Source organism: Mirounga angustirostris, unplaced genomic scaffold, assembly GCF_029215605.1.
Source record: "Mirounga angustirostris isolate CCGP_5_RB_7025 unplaced genomic scaffold, mMirAng1.0.hap1 SCAF_12, whole genome shotgun sequence".
Lineage (NCBI taxonomy): Eukaryota > Metazoa > Chordata > Mammalia > Carnivora > Phocidae > Mirounga > Mirounga angustirostris.
In genome coordinates, this window is record NW_026991720.1 from 103,451,844 (window position 1) to 103,476,558 (window position 24,715).

Consider the following 24,715-nt stretch of genomic DNA (forward strand, 5'->3'; position numbering starts at 1 on the left):
AAAAACAGCCAAGAGCCATTTCTGCCAACTGTGTATCAATAGTGAAATGGTCATGTAAACGTCCTCATACCCTATGTTTTCAGGAGTATTTCTGTGTTTGTAAATGGAGAGACAGTTTGGCCATGTTCCTGGGGAAGTGCATTCAGATTTCTGCCAAGCACCTGACTTGAGTGTGGACTTCCGGTCTGGCTAGCTTGGGGATCTGCACAGGTATCGGGGCTGGGACTGGGTGGAGAGACCGTAGCTCTTGCTTCCGGAGTGTGCTTGAAAGCAGTGTTTGCAGAGGTCAGATCAAGTAAGAATCTAGGTAGGGTGCGGTGCAGATGAAAAGGTGAGGCAGGGTAATCAGCTGAGAACGAGCAGATCTCATTTCCTACCCTCTATCACGGTGGGCTTTCTGTGCCAAAACAGTTCCGAGTGTTTAGAAGGATCCAAATGTCCCCAGTGAGTAGGGAGCCCGACGTGGGGCTCCATCCCAGGACCCTGGGATCGTGACCTGAGCTGAAGGCAGAGCTTAACCGACTGAGCCACCCAGGCTCCCTTCCTACATATATCTTATATGCCTATCTATATATAGATATCCTTATTTATTACATATATCTTATTATATCATATATGAGTTTATATATTATGTATCATGTATATAGACATCTTTTTATAGATATATCTTATATAGATAGCTCCTGCTCAGGAGTATTTTGAGAAAAGGAAAAAAATGCATGTGAGTACAAATTCTGATTTCTCAAAGCCCTTGAACCTCTCCCCGACCGGCTCCTCTCTCTTGGTTTACCCCTGTTACTGACTGAGCTGATTTATTTCAACTCCCAGGACACATGTTCATTTCCTTTTGCCCATCCTTGTTACATATCCAACGGGGAGCAGCTAAAAGGTCTGGACAATTCCCTTCCCTAGACATGCTCCCCCAGGACTCCATCTGCCCCCTCTCCATCAGGGGCATACTCTTTACACCAGAGCCTCACCAACAGGAGGGATTTCTAAACTGAGTGTTTTTTTTTTTAATTTAATAATAATAATCTAAAATGAAGGGTGCCTGGGTCGTGTAGTTGGTTAAGTGTCTGACTCTTGGTTTCAGTTCAGGTCATGATCTCAGGGTCCTGAGATCGAGCCCCACATCAGGCTCTGTGCTCAGCAGGGAGTCTGCTTGTCCCTCTGCCACGCCACCCCAAATGTGCTCCTGCTCTCTCTCTCTCTGAAATAAATAAAATATTTAAAAAGAGGATTAAAAAATAAAAATAAGTACACAACCCTTAGAGAAATAAATGAAGGACTGATATTGACTTTTAAAAAAAAGAAATTTTCAAACAAAAGAAGAAAGAAACGAAACAAAACCTGGTAGACCAAAAAAGCAGATCCCAGGAGAACAAGGGTCTTAGCCAGGAGAAGAAAGGGTATATCTTCTTAAAAATCTATTTTATTGGCAGCTGCAGAATAACCTAAGCTCACAGTTGTTTATTGCATGTTGTTTTCTATGTCAAAATGCTCATCAGGGGTGTTGGGGTGGCTCAGTCAGTTAAGTATCCGACTCTTGATTTCAGCTCAAGTCATGATCTCAGGGTTGTGAGATCAAGCCCAGCATCCAGCTCTGCTCTTGGTGTGGAGTCTGCTTGAGATTCTCTCTCCCTCTGCTCCTCCCCCAATCACTCTGTATAAATAAATAAATAAATAAATAAATAAATAAATAAATAAATAAATAAAATCTTTTTTAAAAAATGCTCATTGGGGTGCCTGGGTGGCTCAGTTGGTTAAGCATCTGCCTTTGGCTCAGGTCATGATCTCGGGGTCCTGGGATCGAGTCCTGCATCGGGCTCCCTGCTCATTGGGGAGCCTGCTTCTCCCTCTCCCCCTGCTGCTCACCCTACTTGTGCTCTCTCTCTATGACAAATAAATAAATAAAATCTTTTTAAAAATAATAAAAAATTTAAAAACAGCTCATCAGTATGGGGCAGGTTGGACAGATTTCGGGCTTTGGAAAACAGCATGCAGCCATGAAAGACCGGAGAAGGTCACCTCCAAGTGAGTCGGGAGGACTTCCAAGATAGATGTTTTAAGGGAAAAAAGCAAGTTGCAGAACATGGTGTATGGTGAGCCACCGAGTCTACAATGTGAAGAGATGAGTATATTTGTAGATACACACAGACACAGATACGTACTTGTTCATAACCACATTTTACATAAATATGTCATTGTATGCACATTCCGTAGCCTTGAAAGGAAACGAGAAAGTGGGAGGGAGAACCGCCTGCAGCGGGGGTCAGAGTGTGGCCCTGAGGCAGTGCGTTCCTCTGCTCCATGCTGTCCCCGTTGAGTCTGGGACGATGAGGCAGTAAAGGAGACGTGCTGGGATTTCTTGGGATAGATCTGGACCTCACAGGGTCAAAGAGCAGATCCGCGAACTGTAAAGTAGCACTTATGAATTCACCCTGAAACCAGCATAGATAAAAAAAGGGGAGAAACTCACAAAAACACCAACTATAACGCGGCAGTGAGCTATGGGGAAAGTAGATCCAAAGAACTCCCAGTGTCGCTAGGTGGGCATCACGAGAAACCAGAGACACCGGCAGCGAAGCAGCACTTGAAGAACTGATGGCCGGGGGGGGGGGGGGGGGGGGGAATATTCCAGAACTGAGGAAATGCACGAGCCCCCAAATGGACCTTTAAAGCGGCCGAGTCGGGCGCCTGGGTGGCTCAGTTGGTTAAGCGACTGCCTTCGGCTCAGGTCATGATCCTGGAGTCCCGGGATCGAGTCCCGCATCGGGCTCCCTGCTCAGCGGGGAGTCTGCTTCTCCCTCTGACCCTCCTCCCTCTCATGCTCTCTGTCTCTCATTCTCTCTCTCACAAATAAATAAATAAAATTAAAAAAAAAAAAAAGCGGCCGAGTCTATCGGAACAATGAGAACTAATATCACACTTCGGTGAATCGAGCTGAAACGGAGGAACACCGAAGAGGGAGAGAGAAAATACTCAAAATCGTAAGAGGAAAAAGACCAAACTGGCACATACACACGCGCACAGAGGCACACACACAAAGACACGCATATACATGCGCACGGACACGTGCGGGCACACACACAGGAACGCACGAGGCAGAATCCCCGTCAGCCCCGTCAGCAGCCACCTGCTTCCACTCCCGTGAGTCATGCTGCAACCATGAGTCATGCATGTCACCCACGGACCGTGTAGCCAGTAAACGCCCTCCTCGGTGTGGCCCTGGCGAAGGGTGTGCCCGAAACGCGAGGACGGGCGTTGGCCATTCTTTGTGTTGCTGAGAAACTAAAAGCAGCCTCAGCGTGCGTCCGTGCAAGAGCAGGTAAATGACGGGACGTGTATGTGATAACATGTTTCATCAAATGCTGAGCAGCAGTGAGAGCGAGCGAGCCGGAGTGAAAACATCCCAAGACGACGGGAGAAAGCGGAGGAAGGGCGTTTCAGTCGAAAACACACACCCAGGGCGCCTGGGGGGCTTAGTCATTAAGCATCTGCCTTCGGCTCAGGTCATGATCCCAGGGTCCTGGGATCGAGCCCCGCATCGGGCTCCCTGCTCCGCGGGAAGCCTGCTTCTCCCTCTCCCGCTCCCCCTGCTTGTGTTCCTGCTCTCGCTCTCTCTGTCAAATAAATAAATAACATCTTTAAAAAAAAAAAAAAAAAAGAAAACACACACCCAATATTGTGTTCTGTATGGACACATATACCGACGCTAAAATATTTAAAAATACGTGGGAATTCCATATATCAGTTTCCAGATCATAGTTCCCTGTGGGAAGGAAGGGACAGGAGTGACATTGGGGAGCGATATCTTGGGGCTTCCCATGGTCTCCGTGGTATTTCACTTGTGAAGGGGATGCAGCAAACCCCTGGTTTGTGACAGCAGAGAGCTGGGTACAGGGGGACCTTGGCAGGACCCGCGGGCCGTTCAGAAGGCGTTACAGCGAAGCGTGAACACGCGTGTTCAGGACAAGGTGCGGGCCCAGAGGCGGCTGCAGGTGCCCCACCTGACACGGGGTGGGGTTTCCATTGTGATGCATCACAGAAGGTGATGCAACAGAGGGGTCCGCAGTGGTTCCAGATTCGCTCGCTCACAGTTTCCCCCTGGAAGGAGAAACACCCGGGAAGTAAGGCAAGAAAGCAACCCCAGATCCTCTCTGTAGGGCGTAATGCTTTCCCTAAAATAGCAAAGAGCCCACGGATGCTCTTCTTCCTTCTCCCAGCTCTTTGCTACCTTGTGGGGGGAAATGAGTGGAAGGCCGAAGCCGAGAAGGGCCGCCAGGTTTTGTAGAAGTCATTCGGAGGAAGCCAGCGACAGCGACAGTCTTAATATCCTGCCCTCGGAGCGCGGGAACCCCGACGACAGCGGGTACGTAGCTCTGAAGAACGATTGCTATCGGATCGGATATATATGTGCCGCAGGCCAGATGTGCCCTGTTTACTTGGAAAATAGCCCAATAAAAGCCTTTCTCCTTTTGAGAGAAAGTCATTTCCGAACACTTTCCTGGCAGGTGTCTCTTGATCACCACGCCGGGGGAACTTTGACTCATTCCAGCCCACGGGGCACAAGGATTGTGAACCAGAAGCCACCTTTAAAGAAGAATGAACCTCAGCAGCAGCAAGATTACTATTTTACTTTACGGATTTACGGATTATTCCTGTCTTTACCTAGCTTGTCCGTTCTCTGTGATTTATGGTGCTTAGCCCCGCGGTTGAGGACCCCAGGCACAGAGTGCGTTGAGCGCATCCTTGGGGGACAAATGACTGCACGGTTAGTGGGCACGGATTTGGACCAATAACTGCGTCCTGCTGTCCGAGCAGGGTGGATTGGCCAGAAGGAGGCCGCAGAGACTCCCTGCCCACCCGGGGCGGGGGGAGCGGGGGGGGGGGGAAGGAGGGCAAAGACCGAGCCCCCCTCCCCTATCCTCTCTGCGCTGCCTGCTGGGAAAACAAAAGTGAAAAGTCACAGGATAGCCAAACGAGTGGTACCAACAGAGCGCTTGCACGGAAACAAACCCGCCCATACACACGAGGGAGGGAGTTTTGTCATCATTTGTCATGATATAAGAAGAGGTATTGGACAGTCCCAATCTAAAGGAGCAAAGCATGCTCCCCGCAGAAGACAGGCTCCCGTCATGCAAAGGCATCCAAGGGGCTTTAAAATGCAGAGGCTGACAGCCAGGGTTTTATCAAAAAGCAGAAGTAACCTTGCCGAACATTTGCACCTGGTCCTTTTTATTTCATGCAGCCCATTGGGAGGGCTTACCCGGGCAGAAAATGCACCTTTGAATAACGCTCTTTAGGCAGTGGGCCCCCCCACATGAACAAGAAATAATATTTACAGAGGATGTGTTTTCAAGATACACCTCCCTCTGAGGGCAAAGAACCGAGAAAAACTTCTGGGTCAGGACAGAGGTGACCTTTGGGATGGAAAGCGCAGGGTGTGATGGGGTTGGGGGGGCTTTTGCTCGTTCTTGCTGAGGTGACATGGGTGTGTTCATCCTGTAAAAGTCCACGAAGATTTGTGTCTTTTTCTGTGTAGCGGGTAGACTGCAAGGAAAAGTGAGGGGAAGTGTTACGATTATTTAAAGAACTTCATCAGACAGTTAATCATCCTAGTTCTTTCACTGAATACCAATTACTTACTTTCTTTTTTTGTTTTTTATTTTTATTTTTTTATTTTTTTTAAAGATTTTATTTATTTATTTGAGACAGAGAGAATGAGAGAGACAGAGAGCACATGAGGGGGGGAGGGTCAGAGGGAGAAGCAGGCTCCCTGCCGAGCAGGGAGCCCGATGCGGGACTCGATCCAGGGACTCCAGGATCATGACCTGAGCCGAAGGCAGTCGCTTAACCAACTGAGCCACCCAGGCGCCCCCCTTTTTTTTTTTTAAAGTAGGCTCCTCACCTAGGGTGGAGCCCAACATGGGGCTCGTTCTCACGACCCTGATATCAAGACCTAAGCCGATGGGGCTCCCAGGGCTCAGTCCATTAAGCGTCTGCCCTCAGCTCAGGTCATGATCCCAGGGTCCTGGGATCGAGTCCCGAGTCAGGCTCCCTGCTCAGCGGGGAGTCTGCTTCTCCTCCTCCCTCTGTTCTCCTCCTGCTCGTGCTCTCTCCCTCTCTCTCTCTGTCAAATAAATAAAATCTTTAAAAAAAAAAAAAAAGACCTGAGCCAAAACCACGAGTTGGACACTTAACCGACTGAGCCACCCAATACCTAATTTCCATGAAATCAGACTCTAAGCTCTTCTCCTTCTGCCTTCAGACCACAAGGATAACCCTTTCTGGTACATCCTTTGTAAGTATCTATTACACACACGAAAACGCTGGGGCGTACACGGGGCGTAAACCCCAGCGTAACCGTAACACGTGTGACCTGAGGGGTGGGACGTCTGGTTGAGTGTGTAAATACACCACGCCAGAAACTGTTCTCTCTCGATTCCAAAGTTCGGTTAGGAAGTGAATTAATTCTCAGACTCAGCCTAGAAAGAGCACGTTTGTGGACTTGGTTGTAGTGGTTAGTTTCATGTTCAAAGTACAGGTTACTGGTGCTGGACCCTTATGTTCTTTTTGTTTTTCTTCTCTTTAGCTTAACCCAGTCGTGGAAGATTGTCATAAGCACGGTGTCTATATCGACTCTTCTTCTTATAGGTAAGGTCCTTAAAGCCATGTCTCAGGATGTTTCTGTGTAGGGAGGGGGATCTCTGTGGAAATGCCAGAGAAAGCTCTGGAAAGAAATAAATGTTGTAGATAGATGGCACAAAAGACTCTCACTCATCCCCAGGGGGCTGAAGAAATGGCTGAACGTGCCGTTTGCAGGTTTCTGCTGCCAATATCCCGCATCGCGCCCCCTAGCACATGGAAAATTGCTCTTTAATATATAGATGACTCGAAGCACAGAGTGCCCAGTAAAATCAAGGTTCCAATCTGGGTGGCTCAGTCCATTAAGCATCTGACTCTCGGTTTTGGCCCCGGTCATGATCTCAGGGTTGTGGGATTGAGCCCTGCAATGGGCTCTATGCTCAGAGGGGAGTCGGCTTGAGATTCTCCCTCTCCCTCTGCCTTCCTCTCCCCCCGCCTGCATGTGCGCACGAGTTCTCTCTCTCTCTCAATAAATAAATAAAACGTTTTTTTTTAAATAAAGTTTTTACCTACTATGTCCAGTGTTTGGACTTCCCCAGGGATGGTTTTGGTCCACTTTTTTTTTTTTCCTTAAATGGGCCATACTCGCTTGTTTCTTTGTGTGCCTTGTAATTTTGTGTTGGAAACGGGGCATTTCAATATTTTAATATGGTAATTCTGGAAGTCAGATTTTTCCCCCTCTCCCAGAGATTGCTGTTAGTCCTCCTTGAGGGCTGTAGTCATTTTTTACTGATGGTCACTGTTTGCTATCTCAGTGGTCAGCTAGTGACCTGACAGAGACTTCCTGGAGTCATCGAGAGAGAGAGAGAGAGAGAGAGAATGAGGACTCTCCGAGTCTTGATCCTGTGACGCTAAGCTGGGCCACCCACGACTCTGCTTTAACCTCCACCTCTGGCTCACACAGCCACCTGACACGCAAGCCCGGGATCCTCTCTATGATCTCTTCTGAACATGCATCCACTTCCGGACATGCATGTTACATTCTTTTTTCCCTTCCAAGCCCTATTCCCACGAGAGACTTCCTCCTCTGACTTCTCCCTCCCATGTTTTGGGTCTGTCTGCCCCTTGCCCCATTCCCTATTCCTTGCTCAGGTGGGGAAGGCCAATTTATGTCCTTAAGGTTTTTTTTCAAAGATATAATTTATTTATTTGAGAGCAAGAGAGAGAGAGAGCATGAGCCGGGGGGGGGGGGAGGGGCAGAGGCAGAGGGAGAAGCAGACTCCCCACTGACAGGGAGCCCAACTTTGGGCTCGATTCCAGGACCCAGAGATCATGACCTGAGCCGAAGGAAGACGCTCCATCACTGAGCCACCCAGGCTCCCATCTTTCAACAGATATCACAGCCTCCCAGAAAACCACAGGCAGGGAGTGGGAACACTGGGACGTCAAAACTCCCAGTCACTGTAGATTAAGAACAAGTCTGCATTAGCCCCCTGGAACCAGCAAGCTGCACGAGCAATGTGCACTCCCATCCCCCCGTGCTCCCAGTTCCTGCCACCATGCTGGGGACCGAGGGATGGCAGGCAGGGGAGCAGGAATCCCATATTCTTAACAATAATCTGCTTTTCTTCAGTCCTCTGGTGGCTGTAAGTTTGGGATTAGATTTCAGAGTCCAACAAAAGTAGATCCTGTTCGTCTTTGCCCGCATATGAACATTCCAACGGAGACCTGATTTTGTTAAGCACCCAATATTGCCATTCTCCATAGTGTCACCCAAGGATCTGATATTCTATTTAAGAGAAATTCTTATCAATGCATGTAACATATCAGGGCACCCAGCTGGCTCCGTCGGAGGAGCTCGCAACTCTTGATCTCGGTGTCATGAGTTCGAGCCCCACGTTGGGTGAAGAGATGACTTAAAAATCTTTAGAAAATGTACATGTAGACGATCATAAATGCTTGCAGACAGACTCTTCCATCAGAGTTGGTCTTTTCTTTAACAGGACTTGGCAATCACATGTGGCTTAAAGAAACGGAGTTTCCTCAGAAATCCAGACAATTTTATGCTCTAATTGCAGAATTCGGTTCGAGGCTTTATAATTACCAGGTGATGTTTTGTTAAATCATTTTGTATGTCACTCGTTTAAAATTTAACATGCTCCAACTTGCAGTGTGTTACCTTTGTTTTGCATGTGAATATCTAATAGAATTAGTGTAGGGACCAGAGTCCTATTAAGTGGTTTTATGACTAAGCTACAATTTGACCTACAAATCCTCCCCAGCCTCTGATCCTGCAGGCTCCTACCATAGACTGAATGTTTGTGAACCTTTTGTCTTCTCTGTTTCTTCCTTTTGCAATGAGGATGTCTATCCTCCACCTGTCTCATCACGTGTTTGGTTTCATAGCCTCACAGCTGGAGGGGAATTAGCTTCAGGATGAATTTTATCTGGGATCTTAACCCATATCGGACTTAGGTGCTACTTAGATGAGGCTATGGACTTTAGAGTTTTCAGTTGATGCTGGAATGAGCTAGGACTTTGGAGGCTTACCCCTATTACGATGGCTAATTCTATGGGTCACCTTCACTAGGCTAGGTGCCCAGATGTTTGGTCAAACACTAGTTCTAGATGTTGCTGTGAAGGCATTTTTTGATGTGATTAACATTAAATTGATAGGCTCTATCTATCTATTGCAAAAAGCAAATTAGCCTCCGTAATATGGGTGGGCCTCACCCAATCAGTTGAAGGTCTTTTTTTTTTTTTTTAAGGTTTTATTTATTTATTTGAGAGAGATAATGAGATAGAGCATGAGAGGGGGGAAGGTCAGAGGGAGAAGTAGACTCCCTGCTCAGAAGGGAGCCCAATGCAGGACTCGATCCCGGGACTCCAGGATCATGACCTGAGCCAAGGGTAGTCGCTTAACCAACTGAGCCACCCAGGCGCCCCCTCAGTTGAAGGTCTTAAGAGAAAAAGACCCCCAAAGACGAAAAAATTCTGCCTCCAAGCAGCCTTCAGACTTGAGCTACAATAGCTATGGGCAATAGAAGCTGTTTTTATTCAATTAACAATTGATTTTAAACAACATTCCCTTCTCTTTAGATATCTTTTTAAAGATTTTATTTATTTATTTGAGGCAGAGAGAGAGAGAGCTCACACAGAGGGAGAGAGAGAGGGATTGGCAGGTGGAGGGAGAAGCAGGCTCCCTGCTGAGCAGGGAGCCCGATGCAGGGCTCGATCCTAGGACCCTGGGATCATGACCTGAGCCGAAGACAGGTGCTTAACGACTGAGCCACCCAGGCGCCCCAGCACTTTCACTACTTTGAGAAACAGCCCCTCTTAGGCTCCAGTTGTCACTTTCAGATTTGGGTGTTGCTTCATCCCCACAAAATGTAACCATTTACAGGAAGGCAGACAGACATGCAGGTGTCTTAGAGGACCCTCGGGGTCCCCCCTGTCATGCATGTCTATCCGAGTGCAAATGTGATTTCTTTCCCCTTTACGAATAAGAACACTAACTCTGCTTGACTAGGCAAGATGCCGAATGATTGGGGTCCTTTGGTTTCTTCCAGGCCAGACTTCGGATGCCAAAAGAACAACTGGAGCTTTTAAAGTGAGTGAGGTTTTCTGATTCGGGGGACTTTGCTGGTGTGACTCCAGCAGTGGAATGTTTTTCTAAAACCATGAAACTAAAATCACTCCCACTTCTGGGGCTCATTCTTTAAGGAAATATACACCGAGCCGTGCTTTCAAGATTAGTTATGATTTAAAAAAATGAAAACCGCTTGGAGAAGAAAAACAGGCCAATGGTTAAATACATTTGAGAGTATCCGTGTAATGGGGAATTATGAAGCCTTCGAAATAACTAATAATGATAATGTAAATATTTAATGATTATAATACATAATAACATATCTAGGACCTGGAAAGTACAGCAGGACACAAGATCACAATCAGGATCTGTATTTTGTTACTCGTTTTTCTCATGGAATAAAAACTGTTACAAACACACGGACATGCAGCAGTGTTTATCTCTTGAAGAGTTTTGTGTTTGCCAAACCTTGAACCTGTATTGTTTTACAAACTGGGGGGGGAAGAAAGTCGTAGGTGAGTAGTGCTTACATTTTTCAACCTAAAGAAACACCTGCTGGCTTGACACATACTCATTGTGTCCACCAGTAATTTTCAAACTGTCCAAGTGGTGGAAGCCATTCTGTGAAAACAACGTCTTGCACCCTCCTGCTGTCAGCAGGGACAGGTGGCTTGTCCCCAGCTGTTATCTCCAGCCACCCTCCTTGCCTGAGCCTCATCCATAGGACCTCAGGGCTCAGGATGAAACCCCTGCTCCATATCCCCCTGGAAATACAGGGTGTTCCCCATTTGAACAAGGGAACAAGGTGGCCCATGGGGATTTAGGCTCCATGCTGTGAAGTCATGCAGCCTCCGGTCAGGATAGCAGAGCCCCCAGGGAGGGACCAGGGACACATAAGGTTGGAGGAGCCCTACTTGCCTGCATAGAGCGCGCCCCAAGCATTGGGACACCTTCTGGAAGCTTCTTGCCCTGAATGTCCTTGCTGTTCATAGGGAGTGAGAGGCGGCGCTTTTGACCAAGGGGCATCGCCGACTCCCTCTCTCAAGACTTGGTCTCTCCTCCAACATCCTCTTCCTCTGCGGCTCCTGAAGCCCAACCCATGGCAGGAAGCCCAGTCTCCCTCCCTTCACATCGGGGGTCTCCCTTTACAGGAAGGAAAGCCAGACTCTGGAGAACAACTTCCGTGAAATTCTATTTTTAATTGAACAAATAGATGTTCTGAAGGCATTGCTTAGAGATATGCAGGACGGTCTGCGCAATTACAGCTGGAACGTGGACAGAGATGAGGACCAGGAGCCCTTGGAGGCCACGGACGAGGTAAGGGCGCTTGGGAGGGTCGCACTGCATGGCTTCTGGGAGCAGAAAACTCAAGCACTGGATGCTTTGTCCTCCTCCTGAAGGTTCTCCCTGACAGGAGCTTACCTCAAGAAAGCTTGCCCTGGAAACCCGCTTGTCTGTGATCCCTGTGTCACAGAGAAGACTTGCCATCCGACGGACTTCCTGCCCAAGTCAATACCCGATGCCGTTTTATTTTCCCGTTAGACACACAGAAGATCATTCAGAAATGCAGCCTGTGAACACTTACAGAGCAGAATATTTTTATTCACGGAGCCGAAGCTAGTGCCCTTGACCTCATCAGCACCCGATTAGGGCACACGATGCTGGAGGCCAATGAGCTTGGCTGCTTTTCCCCGTCTCCCACACTAGCTTCTTCTCTTCTTCCCTTGATGCCTGTTTTCTGAAGCACGCAGAAACCTCACCCTGACACCTCCTGCCTTCCTGGCCCTGTATTGTCATGGCCCCGGGACAAGGGTCCGAGTCAGTTAAAACTGGAACAGTGGGTCCTCTAGGACAGTTGCTTTCTCAGAATCAGAATGTCCTTAAGAAGCCAGTATTAACTCAAAGGATGGATGCTTTCTTTTTTTTTTTTAAGGATTTTATTTATTTATTTGACAGAGAGATAGCAAGAGTGGGAACACAAGCCAATGGTTTCCAGGGGGAGCGGGTTCCAGGGTTCCAGGGTTTCCCAGGGGGAGTGGGAGCGGGAGAGGGAGAAGCAGACTTCCCGTGGAGCAGGGAGCCGAAAGTGGGGCTCGATCCCAGGACCCTGGGATCATGACCTGAGCCGAAGGCGGACGTTTAACGACTGAGCTGCCCAGGCACCCCCCCTTTTTTTTAAGATTTTATTTATTTATTTGAGAGAGAAAGAGAGTCAGCTGGGGGAGCGGGAGGAGAAGCAGACCCCCTGCTTATTTCCAGGACCCTGGGATCATGACCTGAGTCGAAGGCAGATGCTTAACCGACTGAGCCACCCAGGCACCCTAAGGATGGATACTTTCTAAGAAGCAGTCATGAACTCCATGTAAATGGCCTGATGCCCAAATACCTACAGAATGGTCAAGTCTTTATTACTAAACAGAGACACGAACGAAGGGGGGGGGACCTGGCAGGTGGCATGCACAACCTCGTGTGACCACCTCCCTACAGAGCATGATGGGGGGTCGTTAGGGCTTCCGAAGGGGCCTTGGCTCTGACCTCGCTGGGACTGGGGGGCATCTGGACGTGTCTCAGCGGCCTGGAGAATGACGATCCCTCAGGGCTGTGGAGGGCATTAGAAATCCGTGTGCAGCCCCTGGCTCTGTGTATCTCCTCAATGTTCACTGTTCGTATTTGGCCCTTAGGTGCAAGTCAACAAAGTGAATTGTCAAAATGCAAGCAGGTAGCTGAGATTGTTAACAGAGAACTCTTTTTACTATTTTTACAGGAAATGTCAAACTTGGTAAATTATGTCCTTAAAAAGTTGAGAGAGGACCAAGTCCAAATGGCCGACTATGCCCTTAAATCAGCAGGTGAGTAAAAACTGAAAAGTTAATGCTCCCAAGCTGTCCCTACTCTTTATATTTGATTTTCTATTTTTTTTATTTTTTAAAGATTTTTTAAATTTCTTTATTTGTAAGTCATCTCTACACCCAGTGTGGGGCTCGAACTCACAACCTGGAGATCAAGAGTTGCATGTTCTACTGACTGAGCCCCTGACGTTGTTGGTTTTTATGCCTTTTTTGCTTTTAAGTAGTTTGGGCTGACTTAAAAGTCTCAGTACATGAACTGTTAAAATATGGGCGTCCATACGTCTGTTGAGGTAATAAACACAGTCCACATCACATTTCCCCCTCTGAATCAATTGTTCTGGAATTCATTCAGTACCAGTTTCAGAAATGCTATGAAACCACACGGAGCAAGCATGTTTTCTCAAAGTGACCAAGTCTCAGCAGCAATGAGAGCGGGAAGCCGTATTCCCCCTACTGATTCCCGAGTGTGAACGTCACCTTACTTGCAATTTGCCTGGGAACGCTATTCTAACAACATGGTGAAAATATAAATGATGTGTCTTGAGATGTGTAATTCTTTATTTAAAATATTATTTTCTCTTTGCAGGGGCTTCTGTCATTGAAGCCGGGACCTCGGACAGTTACAAAAATAATAAAGCAAAACTTTACTGGCATGGGATTGGGTTCTTAACTTACGAAATGCCTCCAGATATTATTCTCCAGGTAAAAGCTAGACTAAGAGGAATCTATTTCTATTTGAGGATTTTGTTCCTATTATGTATCATGAAAATATTAACACCCCAAACGGAGGCCACTCTGAATTTGTCACAGAACCTGAAACTGTCACCTTGCATTTTATTTTACTTTATTTTATTATTTTTGGGGGGACGAGGGGGAGGGACAGAGGGAGAGAGAGCATCTCAAGCAGACTCCACGCTGAGCACAGAGCCTGATGCGGGGCTTGATCTTACGACCCTGAGATCATGACCTGAGCCGATATCAAGAGTAGGATGCTTAACTGACTGAGCCACTCAGGTGCCCCTCTACTTGCATTTTAATAGTTATCAAACTATATAAATTATTTCTTATTTTATAGGCCGTAAACTCATAAATTATTAAAAATTAATTAAATGATTAATTATTAATTGTTTTTATCATTTTAAAATCTGTAAGCTAGATTATTTACTTCTTAAATAGGACATTTGCATTCCATATCTTTTCCTTAAATTGATCCTGCAGCCCCCCTCTTTAGTTGAAAACTTCAGTCTTTCCACACCCGTTAGCTCCAGGTGCTCGCCCCTAAGTGCCAGCACAGCTACCCCCTCTCCAGACCGACACATTCCTACAGAGTCCAAGTGTAACGGGAGACATTGCCAAATACGCCCTCCACCGACATGTGAGTTCAATTCAGAAGACTCTAGGTGGACATCAACAGATGGTAGCACTGATCTTAACTACAACCTACAAACGTGAAGTCCATTTCCAAGGTAGGAATACCTTCAGGAGCAATAATACGGATCTCATTGCAGACTCTAGATCTAGAAAATGGTACATTTTCTTCCTTACCACCACCACTGCTTTGACCACCACCACCATCACCACCACCACCATCACCACCACCATCATCTTCACCAACATCACCTCCACCATCATCACCATCACCTCCACCACCATCATCATCACCACCATCACCACCACCATCATCATCACCATCACCACCATCATCATCACCACCATCACCACCACCATCATCATCACCACCATCACCTCCACCACCATCATCATCACCACATCACCTCTACCACCATCATCTTCACCAACATCACCTCCACCATCATCATCACCACCATCACCACCACCATCATCATCACCACCATCACCTCCACCACCATCATCTTCACCAACATCACCTCCACCACCATCACCTCCACCACCATCACCACCACCATCATCACCACCATCATCGTCACCACCATCACCTCCACCACCATCATCTTCACCAACATCACCTCCACCATCACCACCACCATCACCATCACCACCACCATCACCACCATCATCATCACCACATCACCTCTACCACCATCATCTTCACCAACATCACCTCCACCATCATCATCACCACCGTCACCATCACCACCACCATCACCACCATCACCATCACCACATCACCTCTACCACCATCATCTTCACCAACATCACCTCCACCATCATCATCACCACCATCACCACCACCATCATCATCACCACCATCACCATCACCACATCACCTCTACCACCATCATCTTCACCAACATCACCTCCACCATCATCATCACCACCATCACCACCACCATCATCATCACCACCATCATCATCACCACATCACCTCTACCACCATCATCTTCACCATCATTGTCACCACCATCATCATCACCATCATCACCTCCACCACCACCATCACCACCACCATCATCACCACCATCACCACCACCACCATTGTCACCACCATCATCGTCACCACCATCATCATCACCACCATCACCTCCACCACCATCATCACCTCTACCACCATCATCATCACCTCCACCACCACCATCACCTCTACCACCATCATCATCACCACCATCACCACCATCATCATCACCACCATCACCTCCACCACCACCATCACCTCTACCACCATCATCATCACCACCATCACCACCACCATCACCACCACCACCATCATCACCACCATCATCGTCACCATCATCACCTCCACCATCACTTCCATCACTGTCTTTGCCACCAGCATGCCATCACCACTCATGCCAACTGGCTGCCTTCTAGCAACATACAGTCTAATTAGAGCAATAAAAGAAAATGCATAATAAATAAATTATATAATCATATAGAGATAATCCTATAATGAAAGGCTTTGAGTGATCGAAGCCTAATGTGCTCTGGAAGAACAACCAAACCCCTGGGTACCTTGGCAGTTTTCCTGTGTGGTATGTACCCCACACAATGCCTTCGTATTACAGGCATAAGTGAGATCTGTGGTCAATAGTGATTTGCTGACCAATATTGCAGTGGTGGATCTATACAACCTGATAAGAGATTAACTCGGTGTTTTCTTTCCAGCCGGATGTCCACCCAGGGAAGTGCTGGGCCTTTCCGGGTTCCCAGGGTCACGCCCTGATCAAGCTTGCCAGGAAGATCACACCAACTGCCATTACCATGGAGCACATCTCGCAGAAGGTGTCTCCCTCAGGAAACATCTCCAGCGCACCCAAGGAATTTTCCGTCTATGTGAGAGGCAGTCGGAATCCGTGTTCAGAGTGGGTTATGCTAGGAGGGGGTTGGCAAGGAATCAGGCGCTGGGATGGCACGTGAACTGTGCAGCTAACCATTTTCATCACTGTGAGAAAGTTACTTCTTTCCGATACCTCTGCTTTGCCATCTACAAAGAGAGAGGGTTGAACCAGATGATTTCTATTACTTTTTTTTTTCACTTTTATCAAGGCTATATGTGCACAGTTAAAAAATCAACATTCTCGTATACTTATAACTAAACACTTTTTTCTTGTGCCAGGGCTTCTTGTCCCAGGTTTCTACTCTCTGGAAGCTTCCACTTGGCCACAGTTTTAGCTGCTCGGTTCAGTACACTTGCCTTCATATTTGCTTTTACCGTTACTTCTTCTTTTTTAAGTACTCTCCATGCCTAATGTGGGGCTCGAACTCACCACCCCAAAATCGAGAGTCCTGTGCTCTACCAACTAAGCCAATTGAGTGCCCCTACTTTTACTTTTTGATTTTTCAGTTTTGCTTATAATCTACAGACTTCCTCTGACCAAAAATGAAGATTAGTCCTCGTCCACGGCTCTCCCATCCTCCCCCAGTTTTTAGGTCTTACTTTTCTTTAATAAACAAGTTTATTGAGAGGCCATTCACATACCAGCAATTTGCTTACTTAAAGTGTTCACGTTGGTGGCTCTTAGTATATATATTCACAGAGTTGTGTATCCCTCACCATGATCAACTTTAGGACATTTCTGTTGCTCCCAAAAGAAAATTTGCTCTCCTTAGCTGTCAGCTCTCATCGCTGAGCCCGTTCCCCCACCCCCGGCACCATGACCTACTTTGTCTCTGCAGATTTGCCTACTCCGGACATTTCATGTAAGTGGAATCATATAATATGTGGTCTTCAGTGAAAGGGTCCTTCCACCTAGCATCATGTTTTTGAGGTTCCTCTGTGCTCTATAATGTGTGACTGCACTTCATTTTTTCAACTGTTGAATAATAGGGGCGCCTGGGTGGCTCAGTGGGTTGAGCGTCCGCTCTTGGTTTCGGCTCAGGTCATGATCTCAGGGTCCTGGGATCGAGCCCTGCGCTGGGCTCTGCGTTCAGCATGGAGTCTGCTTAAGACTCTCTCTGCCTCTCTTTCCCTCTCTCTCTCATTCTCTCGAATAAATAAAAAAAATTTTCAATTAAAAAATATAAAAATAGGGCGCCTGGGTGGCTCAGTTGGTTAAGCGACTGCCTTCGGCTCAGGTCACGATCCTGGAGTCCCTGAATCAAGTCCCGCATCGGGCTCCCTGCTCGGCAGGGAGCCTGCTTCTCCCTCTGACCCTCCCCCCTCTCATGTGCTCTCTGTCTCTCTCATTCTCTCTGTCTCAAATAAATAAATAAAATCTTTAAAAATATATATATATATAAATAAATAAATTGCTGAATAATACATATTTCATTGTGTGGATAGACTGTGTTTTATATATCCACTCATCAGCTGATGGGCATTTGAGCTGTTTCCTCTTTCTTGACTATTATGAAGAGCGCTGCCAGGAACATAACGTGTCCAAGTCTTTGTGTGGACATCGGTGTTCATTTCTCTTGGGTCAATACCTGGAGGTAGAATTGCGAGGTCACGTGGTACATCTGCGTGTCATGTTGGAGACACTGCTGGACGGCATATTTTCCTTTCAATCAATATGCAATGTTTTCACTGTGACTGTGTGAATGTTGTTCTCACTGAGCCCTACAGTATACTGGAATAGTATTTTCTTTGTGTAAGACTTTGATGTTCCTGTTCATTAAAATGTTTGATGTTCCTATTCATTAAAACAAATGCCTTATTTCAACTGAATTTGCTGACTTTTCTACATTCCTATCACAAAACCATTCCCCACCTCTTTTTTCCAAAGGGTAAAAATCCCGCCATTATGTTCCTTCATGTCAGATCATTTCCAAGTTTCTTCTTTATTTTATTTTTTAAAAATGTCCCTCTGGCCCAGTCTGCTCTTCTGCTCCGATGTGACCAGAACTTCATGTCTGCATCCTGGGGATTCGACTTAATCATCTAATCTATTATTTAAAAAATCTTTTCTGTCTAATTTTCCTCCATTTTTTGTTCCACCCTCTGAAAGATTTTATCAACTTATATCCCAACCCATATGTGGAATATTCATTTCTGCTGTCATGATTATTCTAAGACTTTTTTCCCCCTGCAAATAACTCCCTTTCTTTAGAGTCTAAATTTCTTCCTTCATGGATGCAATATCTTCTCTTAAGCTCCGGAAGATATTAATAGACATTAATTATAGTTGTGTTGCATTTTCTCCTGCTCCTTCCTGTGTCCTTATTCCCAAATACCACTTTTCCTATTTGTGGAAAAGTGCTTTTCTCTCATGTCTGGTGAGGCTTGTCTGTTGCATTTAAGAGCCAAAGGGTAAAAAGCCAGGCAAAAGCTGTGCATGCAAGGTGGTGGCTGCCGAGTGGGTGCTCTGCTTGGGCCGATTCTTCCGGAACCCCCAGAGTATGCTACGGGGCAGGTTGACCCTGGAGGAATCCTGCAACCTTGCGCCCAGGTTTCAGCTTGGTCAACCACCCACAGGGACAATAGGTACATGGGCTCCCTCTGCAAGCCCCTGCCCTCCCCCAGCCCGTGGCCCTGTGTCTGTCCTTCTTGGGAATTTGCAATGGCAACAGCAGCAATGCTGCTGGTCCCCGTGCTGCCAGGATAGTCCATTCTTGCTGCAGGACATCACACCAGTCGCCGATCGGCTTTCTCCAGACTTTCCGTCTTGCTGTCTGTTCCCAGGTGTTCCCTGTTGCTCTATGCCTTTCTTCAACTCCTTGGTGGCCCTCCCTGGAGCGGGGGCTTGCAGTTAAAACACGGGTGCTCAACCTGCTTTGTGCACCCTTTGAATGCCTGTAAATGGCATGATTCTGGGCCACAAGGCAGAAAGGAAACCACTGTCCTTTGAGGCGAGCCTGCCGCCGCCCACGGTAGGTGCTTGCTGATACCTGCCACTGACAGAGGTTGGAGTTGAGCCGCTCGAACCGCATCTCAGAGAGACCCCTCGGTTGCTCATTACAGGGGAGTTATGGGTAACCCCTCAGGCAATAGAAACCTTCTCATCATTTTTCTCTTATATTAGCCAATTTATGAACCAGTGAGATTAAAGCTAGAGGAACTACAGAGGGCACCCCCTACCACACAGTTGAGACCCCCCGTACATTTGACCCCCCAAGACTTAACTACAACAGCTTACTGTGGACCCCAAGTCTTACCGATAACAGTCGATGAACACGTACTTTGTATCTTATATATATTAGACGCTGTATCCTTACAATAAAGGAAGCTGGAGAAGAGAAAAGGCTACTCAGAAAATCATAAGGAAGACACTTACAGCTCTGTGCTGTATTTATCCAAAAAATCCACATCTCTGCACACCCACACAGTTGAACCTGTGTTGTTCAAGGGTCAGCTGTGTATGAGCTTTGAGTTGTAGGTATATACAATTGTGGCTGCATTATGTAATCATGCTGGAGACAATTCTTTTTTTTTTTTTAAAGATTTTATTTATTTATTTATTTGACAGAGAGAGACACAGCGAGAGAGGGAACACAAGCAGGGGGAGTGGGAGAGGGAGAAGCAGGCTTCCCGCTGAGCAAGGAGCCCGATGCGGGGCTCGATCCCAGGACCCGGGGATCATGACCTGAGCCGAAGGCAGACGCTTAACGACTGAGCCACCCAGGCGCCCCGACAATTCTTTTAATAAATCGAGATGGGGCGCCTGGCGGGCTCAGTCGGTGGAGTGTGTGACTCCTGATCTCGCGGTTATGAGTTCAAGCCCCAGGCTGGACGTAGAGCTTACTTAAAAATAACTTCTGATAAAGTTTACATATTAATATTTTCATTATCAAACAATTGAACCAATGAACTCTTTGCTTATTGTGTTGCCATTATTTAAGGACTCTAATGATAAAGTTTAGATTCACAAAATAAATTCATTTTCACCAGTCTGTCTCCTCTTAAAAATCTTCCATTTTGAAGGTAGAGGATGAAGGGAAAAGCTCAAGGGAAAGAGCGTACAAATATCGCTAAGGTCTTTCAGTCAACAAAAGCTTACTTTTTGGACGGAGTTATTTGCATTCTCGAAGTCTGGTAATTGGATTAAATTTATCTCGTTTCGGAAAACTTTGGGTCAGCATGGGGACTCATTTTGTGTGGGTGTATTTTAAAGATTTTATTTATTTATTTATTGAGAGAGAGAGTGGAGTGGGGAGCAGTGGAGGAAGAGGGACAAGCAGACTCTGCGCTGAGTGCAGAGCATGACCCTGAGATCATGACCTGAGCCCAAATCAAGAGTGGGATGCTTAAGACTGAGCCACCCAGGCGCCCCTCACTTTGTGCTTATTTTATTCAAAGCATGCCACCTGCAAATTCAGTTACTGAGCCAGGGTCAATGCTGGGATTTGTTCTAGTTCCCTGTCTCTATCTATCTATCTATCTTTCTATCTATCTATCATCTATCGATCGATTGATCAATCTATCTACCTATCGTGTATCTATCCAATCAGACCTGTGGTCAGTCTCCTCCTGCCTCACAAGCCCCCGAGTTAAACACCTCTTGGGTGTATAGGTCAGCACCGGGTCCTGCCACAGCACCGTGCTCCTGGTGGACCGCCAAAGATGTCTCGTGAGTTGTTGCTACCCGGACAGACAACTGCCTCCGTTTCTTTAGCTGAGCATCCACTCATGAGAACCCCCTTGTCTGTTGCTTTCCTTCATAGGGCATCTCGAAACAATGTGAGGGAGAAGAAATTTTCCTAGGTCAGTTCGTATATAATAAAACGGGAAGCACCATTCAAACATTCGAGCTCCAGGTAACGAGCACCCCGGAAAACGTGGGGTGTGAGGAACTCCATCCCCGGGCGGGTCTGTGGGTGTTGTTGATGCACAGCGTTGTGTGAGGATAATTATGACAGAAGTATGAGCTAAGGAAGGCTTGGCTTAGCTTCCATTTTTAGCTCCAAGTCCTACATGGATTTTAATGCCAAAAACCAGGCAAATACCAGAGCGCGTTCTAATCCTGATTCTTCCTCACTTGCTACTATTTTTTAAAAATTATTTTTACTCTATTCATTTTCTCAGTCCTTGCCTTATCTAATGGGTTTTCTCGATACTATTAAGTTTGGTGGTCACTAGGTCATCTCCCATGGAGATGGCTGCAGGCAGATAGGAGCTCAGGAAGAGAAAATAAATATCAGACAATGTGAGTCAAATCTGTCTTCCTGACATTGAGGAGTGTTAGGAAGAGGAAATGGGGAAAAAATACCAACTGTTAAAATAAAAACCCCTGAAAGCCATTAAGGTATATGAAATACATTTTCATTATCTGTCATTAGGCACAGGAAGATTTAGAAATACATGACACTTCTTGGCCAATGCCGAGATAATCTGAGCTGAAAACGATATGTGTTAGAAATGAATGAACCTGTGAAGTTTCTCATATGTGATCGTTTATCCGTGTCTCTCTCCCGCTCCCACCCGGGGTGCACCATCTTCTTAGGAGCCCTGCACTTACCCGGACTTATTTTCCCATCCATGAGACTGGGTGTCTAATAAAATACTGGTTAGGAAGGAAAGAGTTCTAATTTCCCATTATATCAGCACCCCTTGGGATTCTTGGAGATGGATTTCTGTATAAGACATTCATTTGTATCTTTTCTTTATTTTCAGCATGACGTTTCTGAATCCTTATTATGTGTGAAACTGAAGATCCTCAGCAACTGGGGACACCCGAAGTACACGTGTTTATATAGATTCCGGGTCCACGGTACCCCAGGAGAGTACCCCTAGAGAGGAACCCGTGCAGACGGCCATGACCACAGGTCCAGAATATGGGACCATTCTTATTCCTTTAGATCCACTGCACTTAGAGGAATCCAAAAGGGAGTGGGAGGGAAAACTCAAAGTGGTTCATACCTGCCAATAAAATGTGAATGAGTTTTACTAGTAAAAGATATGAAAATAAATGCAATGGTCTGTTGGTAGTTTTGCTCTTGAGGATGAATCCTGTGGAAGCACCGAAAAGAATGTATGTATTTGGAATGAAGCTGATACTATTCTACAGTCTCTCATACTAGTATCTTTGCCTCTTTGCCTTCTTTACTCATGCGACCATAACCACACCGGGCACGGATGCCCCTGTTACCGCTCTGACATATACGTGTACGTAACAGTGATGTAGAAGTGATTGCTGGCGTCGGTCAATGCAACCAGGTAAGCCAGAGAAATTGGAGGTAAAAATTAGAGGGGAAATCTGACCATGACTACCTGCAGATGGCTTGGTGAATCCCTTGAACTGCAGTGAAGTCAAAGAAGGGATACGTTACAAACAAGGAGAAACTGCAGGGAGGTAAGCGGATACAAAATTATTACATAGAAATCGATTTCATTCATAAATACAAACAACAACCAGTGAGGGGATACAATTTACAAAAGTTACAACAACGATTAAAAAACAATACGGGGCGCCTGGGTGGCTCAGTCAGTTAAGTATCTGACTCTTGGTCTCAGCTCAGGTCATGACCAGGGTCGTGGGGTGGAGCCCCACGTCAGGCTCTGGGCTCAGTGGGGAATCTGCTTGAGAGTCTCCCTCTCTCTGCCCCTCCCCCTCAAGTAAATAAATATTTAAAGAAAAGAAAAGAATTAAGCTATCTGTACAGTAACCCTCCTTTTCCTTGGGGGATACATGTTTGCCCGAATCCGTGGACAGTACCGAACCCCGTATATCCTATGTTTTTCCCTACATGCACACACATATGACAAAGTTTAATTTATCAATTAGGACAGTAAGAGATTAACAGTAACAACTAATAATAAAATAGAACAATTATAATAGTATACGTGAATGTAATCTGCTCTCTTTCACACCATCTTACTGTGTCCTGCACTCATCCTTCATGGGATGATTGAAAGAAGGAGAAATCCAGGTGAGGGAATAAAGGGGGTGAGTGATGCAGGCTTGTGACCTAGCGTTAGATTGTACTGACCTCGTGACAGTACATCAGAAGGGGGATCACCTGCTTCGGGACCACAGTTGACCTGAAACCACGGATGAGGGGAACCCACCATGAAGAACCACCCCCAAACACTGGTGGATCACTAAGCCAAAACTCCAGTAAACGGAAAGACATACTTGCTCTGTGGATATGAAAACTCCACTACCAAGATGTCAATTCTCCCTAAGGTAACCTACACAGTCAATCTGATCTCAATTAAAAGCCGGAAAAAATTTGGTATTGATGAAACGATGAAACGATTATGGTATTGATGGTATTGATGAAACGATTATGGGCTATTATTTGGAATTATTGTTAAAAACAATGTTTTGGTGACTATGTGAATTCTTATCACTTAGATTTATATATTTAGATGTATGTATTTTTAAAATATATGTTTGTATATTTTATATTTAGATTTATGTATTTACGTATTTACAGATGAGATGATATATTTGGGATATGTTTCAAAATTATATAAGAGGATCACATGCGTTGAGGTATTGATGAAAAAGATTGGCCGTGAAATTGTCATTGAAGTTGGGTGCTGATCCCCGAGGGTTCACTTATACTATTTTGCCTACATTTAGTATCCGTATTTGATATTTTCAATTTTAGTAAGTTTTGAAAAGATTAAAACACATATATACCTCAGAAACCAAAAGAGCTGTGTTTTGAACCAACTGATTCTAAAGTTCATATGAAAATAGAAACTTGGTAGGAAGCCAGGAAACCTTTGTAAGGAAGAGAATCAACAGAGAGAAATAGCTCTATGACATTGTGATTTATAATAAGAAAGATATATTTGGCCTTTGTCCCCTTTCTGGCTCTGAGCTCCTAAAACCCTCGCAATTCACTAAGTGACAGGAGCAGAAGGGGGTCTCTTACTATGGTGATGAGATGACCTTGGGAAAGCTCCAAAGGACCGGAAGCACCCTGGTTGCCATGGGTACCAACCAGGATTCAAGGTTTGGAACTTTCAGCTCTACCCCTGACCTTCCAGGGAAAGGGGCTGGAGATTGAGTTCACTCACCTACGGCCAATGATTACATCAGTCATGCTTACATGGTGAAGCTTGTGTAAAAATCCAAAAGGATGGGGTTCAAAGAGCTGCCAGGTTGGTGAGTGCAGAGACTCGGGGGTTAGTGGTGCCCTGGGGAGGCGTGGAAGCACCACGCCCTTTCCCTAGACCTCACCCTGTGCAGCTCTTCTTTCTGGCTGTTTCTGAGTTATATCTTTTTATTTATTACTTTTTATTTTTTTTATTTTTTATTTATTTATTTTTAAAGATTTATTTATTACTTTTTAAAAGATTAATTTATTTATTTGAGAGAGCGAGCGAGCGCGCAAGCATTAGCAGGGGAGGGGCAAAGGGAGAGGGAGAGAGAAAGTCTTC

The 24,715-nt window shown here is 46.0% G+C and overlaps 1 protein-coding gene and 1 pseudogene across 1 annotated transcript; both read left to right on the top strand.

The window, feature by feature from the left end:
* Positions 1 to 4,250: 4,250 nt before the first annotated feature.
* On the top strand, positions 4,251 to 22,114 carry SUN3 (Sad1 and UNC84 domain containing 3). The gene is made up of 10 exons (XM_054505384.1): positions 4,251 to 4,372; positions 6,596 to 6,657; positions 8,592 to 8,695; positions 10,158 to 10,198; positions 11,329 to 11,494; positions 12,942 to 13,026; positions 13,613 to 13,728; positions 16,111 to 16,278; positions 21,046 to 21,138; positions 21,995 to 22,114. Exons 1-10 carry the CDS (start codon positions 4,251 to 4,253, stop codon positions 22,112 to 22,114), a joined length of 1,077 nt encoding a protein of 358 aa, XP_054361359.1.
* Positions 14,589 to 15,816, top strand: LOC135362210 (uncharacterized; annotated as a pseudogene).
* Positions 22,115 to 24,715: the final 2,601 nt, after the last annotated feature.